We start from the raw sequence: 16,600 nt of genomic DNA on the forward strand, positions 1-16,600 counted from the left end.
CCCCCTTCCCCTCCCTCCTTCTTCCTCCCACCCCTTCTCCTCCCTCCTTACCCTGTACCCCCTTCCCCTCCCTCCTTCTTCCTCCCACCCCTTCCCCTCCCTCCCTCCTAACCCCGTACCCCCTTCCCCTCCCTCCTTCTTCCTCCCACCCCTTCCCCTCCCTCCCTCCTTGCCCCATACCCCTTTCCCCTCCCTCTTTTCCCCACCCCTACCCTCTCCTTCCCTTCATACCCCACCCCTGCCTCCTTACCCCCCACCCCACTACTTCTTCCTTCTTACCCTCTACCCTTTACCCCTTCCCCCTCCCTCCTTACCCCCTACCGCCATCCCCTTACCACTTACTCCCTTCCCCCTCCCGCCCTCCTTACTCCTTTGCCCCCTCCTCCTCCCTCATTACCCCCGACCCCTACACCTTCACCCACCTCCCCGCTTACCCCTTCGCCCCCTCCTCCTCCTCCACCACATTCCCCCCTCCTTACCCCCGCTCCCAACCCCTCCTTCCTTACCCCTACGCCCCCTCCTTTCCTCTTTATCCCCTTCCCCTCCCCTGCCCTGCCCCCTCCCTTCCCTCCTCCCTCCCGTCCCTTTCCCCTCCCTCTCTCTCTCTCTCTCGTGACCTTGACCACGACGTATCTTGAGTTTCGTTTCGACTCCCGTCTGTCTCCGCCCCGTCATTCCCTGTCGCCGATTGGCTGCGCTTAACGTCGGTCAGTCGGGAACTGCCAATCCGACTGCCTCTGCCTCCGCCAGCCCCGCCCCTCGCCTGCTCATTTAAATCTGCCGGAGTAGGCAGTAGCCGGTACCGCCGCCGGGATCGGAGTCGAGTCGTCACCGTCACACGTCGACAGTTGCTGCTTGCAACACGTCCCAGGTGAGGCCTCCTGCCGCCGGCCTTTGCACGGTTCCCAGTACTCTCGGGCGCTGCAGTGAGTTAGAGTAGCTGGGTTCCCGGGGAGAGGCATCAGTGCCCAGGTCTGGGCGTGACCCAGGTGGGGTGCGTGGGTGCCCGAACTGGAGAGGTTGGGGATGGCGGCGGTGGTGCGGCGGCTGAAGTGTCGAGATGCTTGGGGTACAGTGGGTGAGAGCAAGGGGGTATTGGGGTTCACTGGGGCTGCAGGGATTGCGTGTCAGTGGGGTCACTGAGTTGTATGTCAGTGGAGAGCAACCGGGGGTCCCGCACGCTTGGGAGTGCTGACATGCTGAGCCCAGGTTTGGGGCGGGTCAGGTCAGTAAGACAGAGGGACTGTGGTATGTAGTGGGGTTACTGGGGCAAGAGACTGGTTAACAGGGGGAGTCAGTGTAGCAGTCTGCAGTTAGGGGAGGTTTGGAGATAGTGTGTATACTGGGGCTGGATATCTCCGGGCTTACTGGGACACGGATTGGGGTGTGAATGGACACAGGAGTTGTGGGGATACAGTATGGGGTGGGTTGTCACTGATGTGGAGGATGATGTATAGACTACAGGGGGAGTAGATCCTGAGGGAGGGAGGGAGTGAGGTTTATGAATGGCTGTTTGAAGTGGAGCTACTGAATGGCCCTGCTTAAACTCTAGCTGAGGGCTCCACCCTGTCCTGTATTAGAATTAGCTGGCAAGCTTCCAGTGCCTGTGTCTTTCTCAGGGCTCCGCTCTGGTCTGTCAGTGCCGCTGCTCCCTGCCTGTGGGGTATGCCCCAGTTCCCCCTGCAACTTGGCCATGGATGAATGGACATGGACCCCAACCTCACCTTCACCCACACCCACCCCTCCTGATGCACTGTGCTTCCCAAGTTAACCCGTGCCTCACGTGAAATGCTGGAGGAACTTGGGAGCCTCTGACTGAAATGTTGCCTCTTCATTTTCCTCCACAGATGCTGACTGACCTGCTCCAGCATTTTGTGTGTGCCTGTCTGTGTTCTACAGAGTCTCATGCCTTGAGCAGCCTTCTCTCCCCTTCGTTAGCCCTCATTTCCTTAAAATGTAATTTGATCCCCATTCCGCGTACGCATGATTTCTCAGCTAAGGCATGATTTCCCTGTCCATGCCAGCTCCCCCTCCTGCTTTCACTTTCTACTCACTAGGGAGGGAATGGCCAGGGAATCTTATTCTTTAGATATTTACAGCATAATTACTGACCCTTACGATGCTACAAGCCCAATTACACTCGTGACCAATTCACCTACTGACCTTTTGGACTGTGGGAGGGAACTGGAGCAGCTGAAGGAAACACCACACGGTCACAGGGAGAAAGTCCAGACAGCGGCAGGAATTGAACCAGGGCCCCTGGCACTGTAAAGTGCTGTGCCAGCCACTACGCTGCTGTGGCTAGGAACCAGCAGGTCAGGCAGTGTCTGTGACAGGAAGATAAAGGGTTAATGTTTCTGGGACCCTTCACCCAAGCTGCGTGTGGGGGTGGGGGGGTGTATGTGGATTACCTATTGAAGCTCTTTTCTTCCACTCTAGTTGCCAGCTCTCTGTAAAACTTTTCTCACCCCCCCCCCAAACCTTTCATAAACATAAAATTCTGCAGATGCTGGAAATCCGGAGCAACACACACACAAAATGCTGGAGGAACTCAGCAGGTCAGGCAGCATCTATGGAGAGGAATGAACAGTTGACATTTTGGGCCAGGACCTCTCATCTGGGCTGCCTCCATGGCAAGTCTTGGGGGTTGATGGCAGAACCTCCCTGGTGATCTGGGCCCCAGTATTTTACCCCAACACCAGCTGCTTCTGGGGTATAATAGAAGGGCTGCCTGATGACTAGAATGATTGGGTGCAGGTTTGAGGGGCATCCTTTGGCTGATTTGCATTGATTACTAGGGAGGTTGGTATTGGGTCACCTTGTATTTGATGTGTGTCTTTACACCCTGCTCCTCGCCCACCAGCTGGTGCCACGATGCAGACCCCAAGTCAGAAGCGGGCCACCCGCTCGAATGCCTCCACCCCACTGAGCCCCACCAAGATCAGCCGGCTCCAGGAGAAGGAAGACCTGCAGAACCTGAATGACCGGCTGGCTGTCTACATCGACAAGGTGCGCTCGCTGGAGCTGGAGAATGCTGGCCTGCGACTCCACATCACTGAGTCCGAGACGACCGTTAGCCGCGAGGTGACCAACATCAAAGCCATGTATGAGACTGAGCTTGCTGACGCCCGGAAGACACTCGACAATGTGGCCAAGGAGAAGGCTCGGCTGCAACTAGAGCTGGGCAAACTCCGCGAGGAGTACGGTGACCTCAAGAACCGGTAGGTGCTCTTCTGGCCATCTTCTCCCACCGTCTGACTTGCAGGAAGTGGAGTGTGATGTTGGCGTTCATATCGCGGTGTAGAAGGATTTGATGCTGGGGCTTTGTAAGGTGCCATTTAGACTGCGCTTGGAGTATTGTCACAGTTTTGAGCCCCTTATCTAAGGAAGGATGTGCTGGTTTGGCCGATGGTCCAGCGGAAGTTTGAGAATGAAAGGGTTAATGTGTGAGGTGCATTTGGTGGCTCTGGGACTGTCCTTGCTGGAGTTTAGGAAAATGGGGGGTGATCTCGTTGAAACTATTGAATATAAAAGGACTAGACAGTGGATGTGGAGGAGATGTGTCTTGTAGAGGGAGAGCCCAGGATTAGAGGACACAGCCTCAGAATACAAGGGTGTCCCTTTAGAACAGAGATGAGGAATTTCTTCCCCCAGAAGGTGGCAAATCTGTGGAATACATTGCCACAGATGAAGTTGGAGGTCACCATTTGGTGTAGTTAAAACAGATTGATAGGTTCTTGATTAGTAAGGGTGTCGAATGTTACGGGGGGAGACAGTAGGAAGATGAATGAAAACCATGCCATAGGTACAAACTCTTCACACTGGCAGGATCTGAACCTGAGCCACTGGCACGATAATGATGTCACACTGCGTTATCGTGCTGCCCCACTTAAACTTTAATCTTAAAATATTTTATGATCTTTCTGCAAATCTTTGTTTTCAGTGTGATAATGAAAACAGCCCTGAGAGTAACACACTAGCTTGTACAACCTCTGCAGGCTCTTTGTGTGTCATGTGTCTACTGTGACCCTTCCATGGAGCTCCCCTCCCATCCCTCCACACGTCATCAGTGGTTGTAGTTTCACACTGAGGCTAACACAATGTTAGCATTCATTTTGAGAAGACTAGAAATAAAAGGGATGTAATGCTGAGGCTTTATGGCACTGGTCAGACTGCACTTCACGTATCATGAGCAGTTCTGGGCCCCTGACCTAAGAAAGGATGTGCTGGTTTTGTGGATGGTACCTGAGATTGATCCGGGGAATGAAAGGGTTAGGGTACGAGGAGCACTTGATGGCTCTGGGCATGTACTCATTGGGGTTTAGAAGAATGGATTTGGGGGGGGTTCTTAGTTGAAACCTATTGAAATGCCTAGACAGTGGATGTGGAGAGGATGTTTCCTATAGCGGGAGAGTCTAGGGCCAGAGGACACGGCCTCAATACAAGGATATCCCTTTAGAACTGACGAGGAGGAGTGTCTTTGGCCAGAGGGTTGTGACTCATGGAATTCATTGCCACTGGCAGCTGTGGAGGCTGTCATTGGGTATATTTAAAGTGGCTGGTGGCTTCTTGATTAGTTGATGCATAAAATCTTAAAGAGAAGGCAGGTGAATGGGGTTGGGGGGAGAATAAATCAGACAGGAGACTCAATGGGCCAAATACTCTAGTTCCAACCCTTTTCATGCCACGGACCCCTACCAATAACCAGTTTAGGAACCGTTGTTTAATCCTATGTGGCACCCTGCTTGCTGTGGCTCAGGCCTGGGTGTGGTCCTGAAACATTGAATGACTAGCAGGCAAAACTTCACCAAGTGGTGTGATAATCTGAGGAGTGAGGAAAGTGTCAATTGGTGCTTTGTTCTGTCCATTTGACAGATTTAAACTGAGAAGAAAACACCCATGCCACTGTCCATGAACGTTGTCAAAATCTATTCCAGGACACAAGTTATTTGGAACATGAGATTCTGCAGATACTGGAAATACAGTAACACCACATGCTGGAGGAACTCAGCAGGTCATGAGGGTAATAAACAGTCAACATCTTGGGCTAAGATCTCTCATCGTGAAGCACCCCGGCCTGAAATGTTGACTGTCTATTCCTTTCCACAGATGCTGCCTGACCTGAGTTCTTCCAGCTTTTTGTCTGTTATTCAGGAGATGATTGGACTGATTACAAGTGTTTTTTCTTAAAGCCAGTCTGTCTCAGGTGTGTGTATGGGGGAGGGTGTTTATTTTGAAGCTCGTGTTCAGGGAGTTGAGACGGGGTCCAAAGGAGGACAGATCAGGGATGTCCCGCAGCCTCTGTAGGGTGGCTCCCAAGCACGTCTGACTCTGAAACCAAGGCAGCATGAGGAAGGGAAGCAGCTGGCTTTTTCTACCATATTGTCATTGGCATAGAGACTGTGTGCATTTCTGGTCACCACACTATAGGAAGGAGGTGACTGCACTGGAGAGAGTGTGGAGGAGATTCTCCAGGATGGAGGGAGAGGCTGGATGTGTACCCTCTCTCTGCAGCTGATATGGTACATGAGGAGAAAGTTTTTGGAATAGTGTGGGTATAGTTAGAAGGAAACTTTTTTTTTCTTGTCCCTTTGGCAGGGTGTTTAAATCTAGTTGGTGTGCAGTTGGAGGGAGTCTGAGGAGGATTTTGTTTCCCAGTGAGTGTCCTTTGAATCATGAGCACACTGCCTGAAGGAGTGGTGGAGGCAGATTCTCAACACATTGTAGTGTTATCTGGATGAGTACTTGAATGGTTAAAGGTTAGCTGCATTTGTCACGTGCAGCAAAGGATATCAAACAACTTGCTGAGGATTGTGCTGGGCAAGTGTCACCACACTTCTTCCACCGCTAACTGCAACCTGTGTGTGTTTGAACTGTGGGAGCAGCTGAGCTCCTGGGGAAATTCCCACAGTCACGGGGAGAAGGTATAAACTCCTTGGGATTCCAGCTGAATCTTGTAGCCTGCGCTGCAAAGCGATTCATTCAAGCACTGGGAATGGGACTGGTACAGATGGGGTCGGCAGGAACATGGTGGGATGAAGAGCCTAGTTCACTGTTTTCCTAAAGAGTAGCCCGTGGTCCATTCAGAACTGTTAATCTTCCTGCTCCCATCAACCTGGACCACAGCCCTCCATACCCCTCCCATCCACGCACCTATCCAAACTTCTCTTAAATATTGGTCCATCCCACATCCACCACTTGGCCTAGCAGCTCACTTCACCCCCTCACCTCCCTCCAAGAGAAAACCCCCCTCGTGTTCCCCTTAAACATTTCACCTTTCACCTTTAACCCAGACCTCTAGTAGTCTTGCGCAACCTCAGTGGGGGCAACAGCTTGCGTTTGCCCTATCTATACCCCACATAATTTAACGATCAATCTTCCCCTTGCATTTGCCCGATCTATACCCCACATAATTTAGTGTACCCCCGATCAATCTCCCCTCTGTTCTAGGGAATAAAGCTGTAACCTAAACTAGTCAACCTTTCCTGATAACTTGGACAGTGAAACCTCATTCCTCTTCTAAAGTACTGGGGTTTCCTGTGACAGTGGTGTTGCCTCCTCCATTCCCCCCCCCCCCCACACTCCTGCCCTAGGGTGGAACTTGGGCTTCAGAGTTCACGCCCTGGTCCCATTCTTGGAAATGCCTCTTGTTAATGAGTCTCTGGTTGCCCATTCTCCCAGGGTTTTCAGGAGAAAGCAGTTGCCCAGAGCCCTCATTCTGATGGTTCAGAAGGACACTGTTACATGGTGGTTGAACAGTCCCCTAGTAAAATGAGATGGGCTCTTGCTCTCCCAATTACTTAACTGTGTCCCTTCCACCTTGTTTGCCCGCACTGCACTTTAACTGTAGCTCAACATCGGCTCTACTTTCCCTTTTGTCTGACCTTGATGAACTGATCTAGTGAAAGCTTGGTGCTGGATTCCCACCGCTGTCTGTAAGGAGTTTGTATGTTCTCCCCATGGCCGTGTGGGTATCTTCCCACATTCCAAAGAGCTGCTTTCAGGGTTGGTGAGTTGTGGTCAAGCTACATTCGTGCCAGAAGTGTGGCGGCATTTGAGCTGACCATCACAACGCTCACTCATTCGATGCAAGTCATGCATTTCACTCTGTATTTTGATGTACATGTGACAAGTAAAGCTAAATTTTAAAATGTTTGCCTGTATGGATGTGACTTGTTGGTACCTTGTCATAAGTGACAAAATAAACCAACCGCAAACAAGAGAAAATCTGCAGCCACTATAAACCTGGGCAACGCACGAAATGCTGGAGGAACTCAGCAGACCAGGTAGCATCTTTGGGGGGGCGGGAGGAAGAGTACAGTTGATGTTTTGGGTTGAAACTCTTGGGTAGTCCTCCTGCCAATCCCACAATTCCTTGTATGTAAGCATTCTCCAGCCCTCAAACCACTTCTGAAGGGCTGTCTGCAAGTAGCACAGAGGGTAGAACCATTAGCTCTCAGCTCGAGGGTTTGATCCTGATCTCCAGACCCTGTGTGTGATGCTTCCCAGTATTCCCTGCTGGTTTCCCCGGCTGCTCCAGTTCCCTCCACACCCCAGTGAGGTATGGGGCTGGTAGATTAATTAGCTGCCGTAAATTGTGTGTGTGTGTGTGTGTGTGTAAGTAAACAAACTACAAGAAAATGAGAATTGTTGAAATGAGACTGATTTAAGATTTTCATTAAGGCCCCCCACCACCCAGGACATGCCCTCCTCTCAATATTACCTTCACAGAGAAGGTTCAGGGGGCCTGAAGAGTTTCAGGATCAGCTTCCTCCCCTTTGCCACTGGATTACTGAATGAATAATAAATCCATCAGCTATCTGACTTTGTTTTATATATTTATATTTGTCATCTATTGCACTGTATTGCTACCATAAAACAAATTTCCCGACATGTCATTGATTATTAACCTGACTCCGATTAAATTAGCATGGGCTGAATATCCTGTAATAAGAAAGCATTATATGCATTAACTCGGTATAATAGCTGGGTGTGTTATTTTCACTGGGTGGGGACCTTGAATTTATCCTGAACATAGCTCGTCACATATTCAGCAACTGATAATCTTTTCAAATTTTAAAACAAAACAAGGCCTCTCATTTGTTCAGGATCTCGGCTGGCTGTCAGTGATATCGGTTGTAGGAGGAGCTGTTTTCAATTGGAGTTGCTTTTCTATTCTCCCTACTGTGGGCCAGTAATGTAAGTTCAAACCCTGTTGACTTGTATAACGCCCTCGCCTCGCCCTGTCTCTGAACAATTTCTTCATTCACGTCCCCAGCCAACTATGTAAATGCGGCAGAAGACACTCAGAATTAAACTGCCCTGTATGCAGACTCACACAGATTCTGGGGAGTTCTTATTGGGGGGGGGGGGGTCTCTTATAGAGGAAGGGGACAATATTTAATCTTCTTGAATGTCAGCAAGGGGAGTATGCTGTCCGACCTCAGCTCTCGACTGCAAAAATCAAAACTCCAGCCAATATTTGGGGTAATAATTAATACAAGGGAGAGGGCCTTATTGACGCAACTGTGAACTTGTTGGTCAACACTGATTGGCTTACTTGAATACTCAAACTCTCAACTTGGACACTGGCCCCCGGCGGGGCCCCCCGGCTTCCTGTCCGCCCCCAGCGGGGCCACACCTCTTTATGAGCACCACCGGTCCCCATTGGACCGCCCTGGAGGGAAGGGGGTAATAATTATTGGCCTTGACAGCAGCTCTCTGATCTATCTTCATCATCCCAGCCAAAGCATTTTGGTTGCATGTGGAGCTACTGGAAAACTGTGGTTTGTACGTGCTGCTCACTGAGCTGGGCCAGGGCATGGCCCGGTTGGGAAAGGACCACCTCAATGTTTTGTGGCACTTGGAGGCACCATAAATACCTCCTTCTGGCTACCAGGGTTTTGTTTTGTGAGGGTTAACTCCCAAGACCCAGCAGTAAATGTACCCACTTCCCTATCCCAAGATATAGCTAGGGAAGAGAGGGTCTCCTGTCCACAATGAGGAGATTTCTAGGTTGGGTTCCCTTGATAACAGCAGGAGTGAAAGGGAGCCTCTTAGATCACTCAGCAATGGTGCCGCGCAGTTGGTTACTAATTTAATTAGTTCAGCACAACGTTGCAGGCTGAAGTGCCTGTTCCCGGTCTGTGTTCTGTGACAGTTCTGGGAGAAAAGTCTGGGAGAGTATGCTGCTTGGCGATGTTATTAATGGAACATGTTTCTAAAAATAGCTTCCCACAGATTTGTTGTGCATGCCTGAACTCTGGCTATCTGTATTGAATGTGTCCCACCACCCCCATTGCCATTTCCCCCTCCCTCCAAGTCTGTGACAGTTGACATGGGGGAATCGTATGGACCCAGTCTCCATACAGAATACAGGCCCCTTGGCTCACCGAGTGCATACTGACCAACTACCCCTCATTTTCTTCCCCCATTTCCCAACGTCAGCTGCTCACACTAGGGAGACTGTTTACAGCGGCTGATGTAACCCATCGTCACTGGGATGTGAGGGGGGACCAGAGCCCCTGGGTAACCCCGCATAGTCACAGGGCAGGCGTGTACACTCCACCCAGACTGCGCTCGAGGTCGGGGTAGGGGCTAGGAGGCACCCTCGCTACCTCCTCTGGACTGGCTTGGCTCCAGCTTTATTTTTAGTCGATTTGGAGATCCAGCACAGTAGCAGAGGCTCGTCTGGCCCAATTATGCCCACGTGCCCAATTAGCCTACTAACACGGACACCTCGGGAATGAGGGTGGGAACCGGAGCAGCCGGAAGAAGCCTAGGTAGTCACAAGGAGATCGTCTAAACTGCTTGGGGAGTGGCAGGAATGTAATGTCTCCTGCTATGTCCCAGCCTGCCTTGCCTAAGGGTGACCACACTAGCGGGGGGGGGGGGAGGGGTTGCTTGAATGGGTTTTGACTGTGAACGGTTGTCCATTAACTTTCCCTACTTTGCAGTTACTTCACTCTCTCTCTGTCTCTCAAGAGATAAATTGACACTTTTGCGAGTGTCAGGACCCCTTGTGCTGCTTCTGGCTGCTTTGGGCCAGGATTATTTTATTAAAGGTCTCTGACATCTGAGTTAGAAATCTGTCTGCTGATAATGTTTGTGGTCGTTCCACACCCAGTTGTACAGAGGTAGGTGTGTGTGTGGTGCATCTGCCTACCTTCAACCCCTCCACCTCCCTCCTCCCTTGCTCTCAGAGTGATGAGTGTTTATTCCCCCCCCCCCCCCCCCCCATGATTCCCACCAATTTGTTCTTCTGCAGACTGGCGGAGAGATTTGCCAGGATGTTGTTTGGGATGGAGGGCTACAGTTGTAAGGGGAGTCTGGACTGGCTGAGTGTAGGTGGGTGACCTTGGAAGGCTTCTAAAATTTGAGGCTGTGGTGTTGAAGAGTCTACGAGAGGGCATTGGTTTGACAGGACAGAATTGAAGAACGTACCTAGTTTACAGACCCTGCCCAGTTACACCCACATTTCCAATAACCTGCCAACCCATGTGGGAGGAAACAGGGGCTGCTGGAGGAAACAGAGCTGCCAGAGGAAGCCCCCGTGGTCAGAGGGGCGGCTGCAGACTCAGTACAGGCAGCAGCGGGAATTGAACCTGGGTCACTGCTGCTGCCAGAGCATAACACTAACCACTGCACCACCACGCTGCCCCGAACACGCAAGTGCGTCATTTGTGTCAGTGACCAGCAGCCCAGAGGGAAGGGGGGCAGCCCATAACATAACATTCCCACAAATCACTTTTCCCTCAGGGTGCCTGGTACACAGAGTACCGGAGGCAGATGCTAAAGTTGTTTTAAAATAAATACTTGAACATGAACTTAGAAAGAAAGTAAATAGAAGACCTTTCCAAATATCGTGATTTAAGCAACCAGGCCTCGTGTTTGAGTGCCAGGTCATAGATGTTTCCTACAGTGGGAGAGTCTAGGACCAGAGGACACAGCCTCAGAACTGAGGAGCATCCATTTAGAACAGAGATGAGGAGGAATTTTTTTTTTTAGCCTGAAGGTGGTGAATCTGTGAAATTCATTACCATAGGCAGCTGTGGAGGGCAAGCCATTGGGTATATCTAAAGCAGAGTTCTTGACTGTCAAAGGAGAAGGCAGGAGAATAAGATTGAGAGGGATAATCAGTCAGCCATGATGAAATGATGGAGCAGACTCGATGGGCCGAATAGCCTAATTCTGCTCCTATGCCTTGCAGTTATAGAGAGATGGGCCAAATGCAGGAAAATTGGTGTGGATGGGCATGTGGCTGGCATGAGCAGGCTGGGCCAAATGGCCTTTCTCTGCTGTATAACTGTAACCATGACAACAGAGATAGACTGCAGGCATGAGAACAGAAAGGAGTTGTGAGAGGAGAGGTTGGGTGGGTGCAAAGCAGCAAGGAAATTACTTTTGGATGAGTAAGGTACTAAATGAGTGCGGTGCGTCAGTCCTCGTAAGCCAATGCTGCAATCTCAGCAGAGGAAGACGTCTGAGGATCTAAAAATGGACGGGAGTTACTAATCCCCTGGTCCCGGTGCAAGATGTGTGAGGTTCCTAGGGGAAGTTGGAGTCTCTGGTCCAGACATCAGGATGGTGCTTTGGGACGAAAACAGCAAATGCCACACTAACTTTCAAATGAAGTTTGTGGTTTCTGTTGGGAGGGGTTTTCTCTTGGACAAGGGTGGATTGGTCAGAGCCAGCAAAGAAGAATTGCATTCAAGATTTAAAATGAAGTTGTACGTTGCCTGCAGAACTTCGCTGTGCTTCACTGGCATCATTTTGCATCTGACTCATCTCGAGCTCTTCATTTATTGCTAGTGTATCTTTTTTTGTTTGCAGCTTGTTGTCTTTTGCACACTGGACATCCAAGCTGGAGAAGCATTTCATTGATTCTGTTATGGTTATTATTTTATTACAGATTTATTGGGTATGCCCACTAGAAAGTGAATCTCAGGGCTGTATTTGATAATTTACTTTTAACTTTGAACTTTCATTATACACAATTAGTTCATTATAATAAGATTTAGTTACTGTGGGATATGTTGACTTTCATCAAGGGATTTGATAGAGTCACACTCGTAGGCTTGTCACTGTTTCCAGCATCAACATAGTGTGCCCACATGTTACTGACGCTAACCTGTACGTCTTTGTAAAGTGTGAGGAAAAAGGAGCACCTGGGGGTGGGGGGGGGTGTGGGGGGAACCTGTGCTGTCATTTGGGGAATGAACAAATACCGTACAGGTGACAGCAGGAATTGAACCAGGATCTTACAGCTGGTGCTGTAGCGCGTTATGCTGCCATGCGCCAAATGGCTTTGATCCATTCTTAGATGGATGCTGGAAATCCAAGCAACACTCACACAATGCTGGAGTAACTCGGCAGAGCAGGCAGCATCCATGGGGGTTGGGGGAAGCACAGTCAACACTTCACGTTGAGACCTTTCATCAGGACTGAGGAAAAAGATGAGAAGTTGGACCACAAAGGTGGGTGGGAGGAGAGGAAGAAGATTCCTGATCTTCCATCTTCTTGATCTAACTTCTCATCTATTTTTCCAGTCCTGATGAAGGTTCTTGGTCCAAAATGTTAACTGTTTTCTGTAGATGCTGCCTGGCCTGTTGAGTTCCTCCAGCATTTTTTTTGTTCCTTAATTAATTCTAAACTTGAGTCTTCACCCTAATACAGAACTGCCCCTCGTTCGCCCTTTCTCGGCTGCTTGATGCTTTGCACACCAACTCTCTTGCTCCAGTTCAGTCGCTTTCCCCATTACTGCAACTTTCAGTGCCAATGGCGCTCCTGTGAATGTCTTCCTGCACTTTCCCAGATTGAATCATCCAGATCTATCCCTGCTGCTGTTGTTGTTAGTTCCATCAGGGTCCCCTGCCCTTAGGATCTAACAACTATCCCCTCCCAGCTTCTCCATTCGTCCCCCACCCACACACCTTCCCTCTCTCCTGCCAGCTTGTACTCCTTGCTGTTTTCCCCCTTCTGTTCCAATCCTGACACATTGACTGTTTATTCCTCTGCATAGATGCTGCCTGACCTGCTGAGTTCCACCAGCACGTTGTGTTATTCTGGATTTCCAGCGTCTGTGGAATGTCTGGTCTAGGAAAAAGGATCTGGTGCTTTCCCAGCATGTGTGACAAATAAACTCTTGTGGGGCTTTCAGCCTGATGAAGATAGCAGAGTTTGTTATGAAACCTCGGTCATAATCGATACCTGTGCCCAGGTGGAAGCCCGAGAAGTTTGTTTCTCTGGTTTGGGAGCTTGTATCCCTTTCTGACTATTGGCCACCTTGTCTCGCTGCTTCCAGGCAGCTGTGGAGCCTCCCACGTTCCTGACCCTAACGAAGAGGTGTTTGACAGACTATTATATCTGCCTCCCACCACCATCCTTGGTAGTGCATTTCAGGCACCCACCACTCTCTGTATTTATATCTTTTATTTTAAAAAAAAAGTGCCCTGTATGTCTTTTAAACTTTTTACCCCCTCTTACTTTAATGCTTAACCCTTCAGTGTTAGACATTTGGACCCCGGGGGTAAATGACACCAGCTGTCTACTCTGCCTCATGATCTTCTCCAAGGTTCCCCCACTCGGAATGTAACCCAAGTTAGTCCCACCCTCCGTCCAGCAGAACTTCTAATACAGGCAGCATCAAATTTTTACCCCTGAAGGGGCCTTCATGGCTTGTGGGGTGGAGGGGAAGTGGGGGTTTAAAGGTGCTGTCAAATGTCAGTGTGTAAGTAAAGGTCCAGGAGGCAAGTTAGCCAGCTTGGCAGCAGTGAAAAGCAGAAATTCAGCAATTGGACTTTGATTCCCAGATATGTTCTTGGCCTTTGCCCCAGCATTAGAGATAGAAGTTCTGGTTTCAAGTAAGTTTTGTGCTCATCAGTAACTGTGCAGATGCAGGTTGTGTTTCAAGAGTCCAATAAGAGTTGAATTATTGCTGTAATGTGCCCTTCAGCTCTGTGCTAGGACGTTCAAGGAGGCTTCTCGCCCAAGAGATGGCAGGCAGACGGACAGCATCCAGGGAGGGAAATGGGCGGTCAGTGTTTTGGGCCGAGACCCTTCAGGGGGCTCATTTCTCTCCGTTCCGCCTGACCAGAGCTCCTCCAGCATTTCATGTGTGTGTTTCTCCAAATTTCAGAGTCCGCAGAATCTCTTGTGCCTCAAGACAGTAAATGTATTATGTCTATGTCACCACATACAGCACTACCCTGAGATACAGGAAAAAGTAAATAGAATTTGTGAAAGCTATGCATAAAAACTGAAATAATCAATGTGGAGGGAAAAAAACTCCAGAAACAAAAGTAAAAGACTGGAGCTGACAAGATGCAATTTGTCTTGAGTGGCAGGGAGCAAAATTTGAAGGCTGCTGAGCAATTATTTCTGGGAAGTGTTTGTAAAACTGGTTTATTATCACTTTCACTGAGCTACAGCAATAGTACCATAGTGGTTAGCACAACACTTGCTGTGCCAGCACCCCGGCTTCGTCTGCACTGCTGTCTAGAAGGAGGATCTACAATCTCCACGTGACCACGTGGCTTTCCTAAGGGTGCTCTGGTTTCCTGCGACATTCCTGAGGTATACAGTTGGTCACATGGGTGTGATTGGGCAGAGCGGACGTTGGGACAGCAGGGACTTCTTTTGTTGTTTTTTTTAAACACACCACACCAGCAGGTTCAATCGGTTATAACCCTCAACCATCAGGCTCTGAACAAAATAAGGGTTAACTTCACTTGCCCATCACTGAAATGTTCCCACAACCTAAGGACTCTTCGAGCAACACACATCAAAGTTGCTGGTGAACACAGCAGGCCAGGCAGCATCTGTAGGAAGAGGTACAGTCGACGTTTCGGGCCGAGACCCTTCGTCAGGACTAACTGAAAGAAGAGCTAGTAAGAGATTTGGAAGTGGGAGGGGGAGGGGGAGGAGATCTGAAATGATAGGAGAAGACAGGAGGGGGAGGGACAGAGCCAAGAGCTGAATGTCCCTGGGCCTCCTGTCCCATGATCCTCTCGTATCCCTTTTGCCAATCACCTGTCCAGCTCTTGGCTCCATCCCTCCCCCTCCTGTCCTCTCCTATCATTTTGGATCTCCCCCTCCCCCTCCAACTTTCAAGTCCCTTACTCACTCTTCCTTCAGTTAGTCCTGATGAAGGGTCTCGGCCCGAAATGTCGACTGTACCTCTTCCTTGAGATGCTGCCTGGCCTGCTGCGTTCACCAGCAACTTTGATGTGTGTTGTTTGAAATTCCAGCATCTGCAGAATTCCTCGTGTTTGCGTTATTAAGGACTCTTGGTCTTGTTTTCTCTGCTTGTTGCTTAGTTATTATTACTCTTCATTTTGTATTTGCACAGTTTGTCTTTTGCACGGTTGAGTGGCCAAGTTGGTACACTCTTGATTCTGTGATAGTGTTAGTTACGGAGAAAGTGCAGATAGACAATACACTGCAAGGGTCACAGCAAGGTCGACGGTGAGGTCCATGTTTAGAGGGTCATGGAAGGGTGTGATAACAGTGGAATAGAAGCTGCCCCCGAGCCTGGGGAAGTGAGCTTTCAGGCTCTTCGTACCTCTGCCTGATGGGAGGAGGAAGCAGGGAGAATGGAAGCTTGTGTCATATCTGTATCTGTCATGTAACGTCTGGGGTGGGAAGGGTCTTTGATTGCTGGCTGCTTTCCTGAGGCACCAGGAAGAGTAGATAGTTGATTTCTGTGCTGGGCTGTGATCCTTTTGTATCTTAGAGTAGTCTAACAATCTAGACTTGTGTAGGACTGTGATAGAAGTTTGAAGCTGGTGTATGAAGTGCTGAGGGGAACTTCAGAGAGCAGAAAGATGTGCACAGTTTGGTCAGCTGGCTAGAGAAGTGGCAAATGAGGTTTAATGCAGCAAGGAACAGTCACGTGCATCATGAGGAACATGGAGCACCACAGCACAGTACAGGCCCTTCAGCCCACAATGTCGTGTCGGCCCTTTAAACCACTCCAAGATCAATCTAACCTTTCCCTCCATTTTCCTACCAACCACACGCCCATCTAAGTCTCCTAAATGCCCTTGTATACTGCATCTACCACCATGCTGGTGAGGTGTCCATACATCCATTACTCTCTGTGCGAAGAACCTACCTCTGACATTCCACCCATACTTTCCTCCATTCACCTTAAAATTGTGCCCTGTGGTATTAGTGATTTGTACCTGTTTGGGGAGGGGGGGGTCCACTGGCTGTCACTCTATGCATCTTGTACCCCTCTATCAAGTCAAGTCACTTCTTGTCCTCCTTTGCTCCAAAGAAAACAGCCCTAGCTCGCTCAGCCTATCCACATGAATCATGCTCTCTAATTCAGCCAGTGTCCTGGTGAATCTCCACTGTCCCCTCTTCAGCTTCTCTCTTTCCTAAAATGAGGAGACCAGAAATGAGCCCAATATTCCAAGTGAGGTATAACCAGGGTTTTGTAGATTGAGGCGCTCAAACTCAGTTCCACTGAATAATGGCCACCATGCACTGCCTTAACCACTCGATCGACTCGCGTGGGAACTACGAAGGATCTATCAATGTGAATAAATCCCCCTGGTCCTCCACAGTAAGAATCCTGCCAACTGGGGTCAAGTTA

General features: G+C 49.6%; 1 protein-coding gene across 2 annotated transcripts in view; it reads left to right on the forward strand.

The window, feature by feature from the left end:
• Nucleotides 1–783: 783 nt before the first annotated feature.
• lmna (lamin A) overlaps nt 784–16,600 on the forward strand; it is an 81,021-nt gene continuing 65,204 nt past the window's right edge. For both annotated transcript variants that reach the window (XM_072250519.1, XM_072250520.1), the window contains exons 1-2: nt 784–871; nt 2,864–3,221. In XM_072250519.1, coding sequence (XP_072106620.1) covers nt 2,875–3,221 — 347 coding nt within the window. In that variant the 5' untranslated portion in view covers nt 784–871; nt 2,864–2,874. The remainder of the gene's footprint in view (nt 872–2,863; nt 3,222–16,600) is intronic.

This window comes from Mobula birostris, unplaced genomic scaffold (genome assembly GCF_030028105.1).
Source record: "Mobula birostris isolate sMobBir1 unplaced genomic scaffold, sMobBir1.hap1 scaffold_388, whole genome shotgun sequence".
NCBI classification, from domain to species: Eukaryota; Metazoa; Chordata; class Chondrichthyes; order Myliobatiformes; family Myliobatidae; genus Mobula; species Mobula birostris.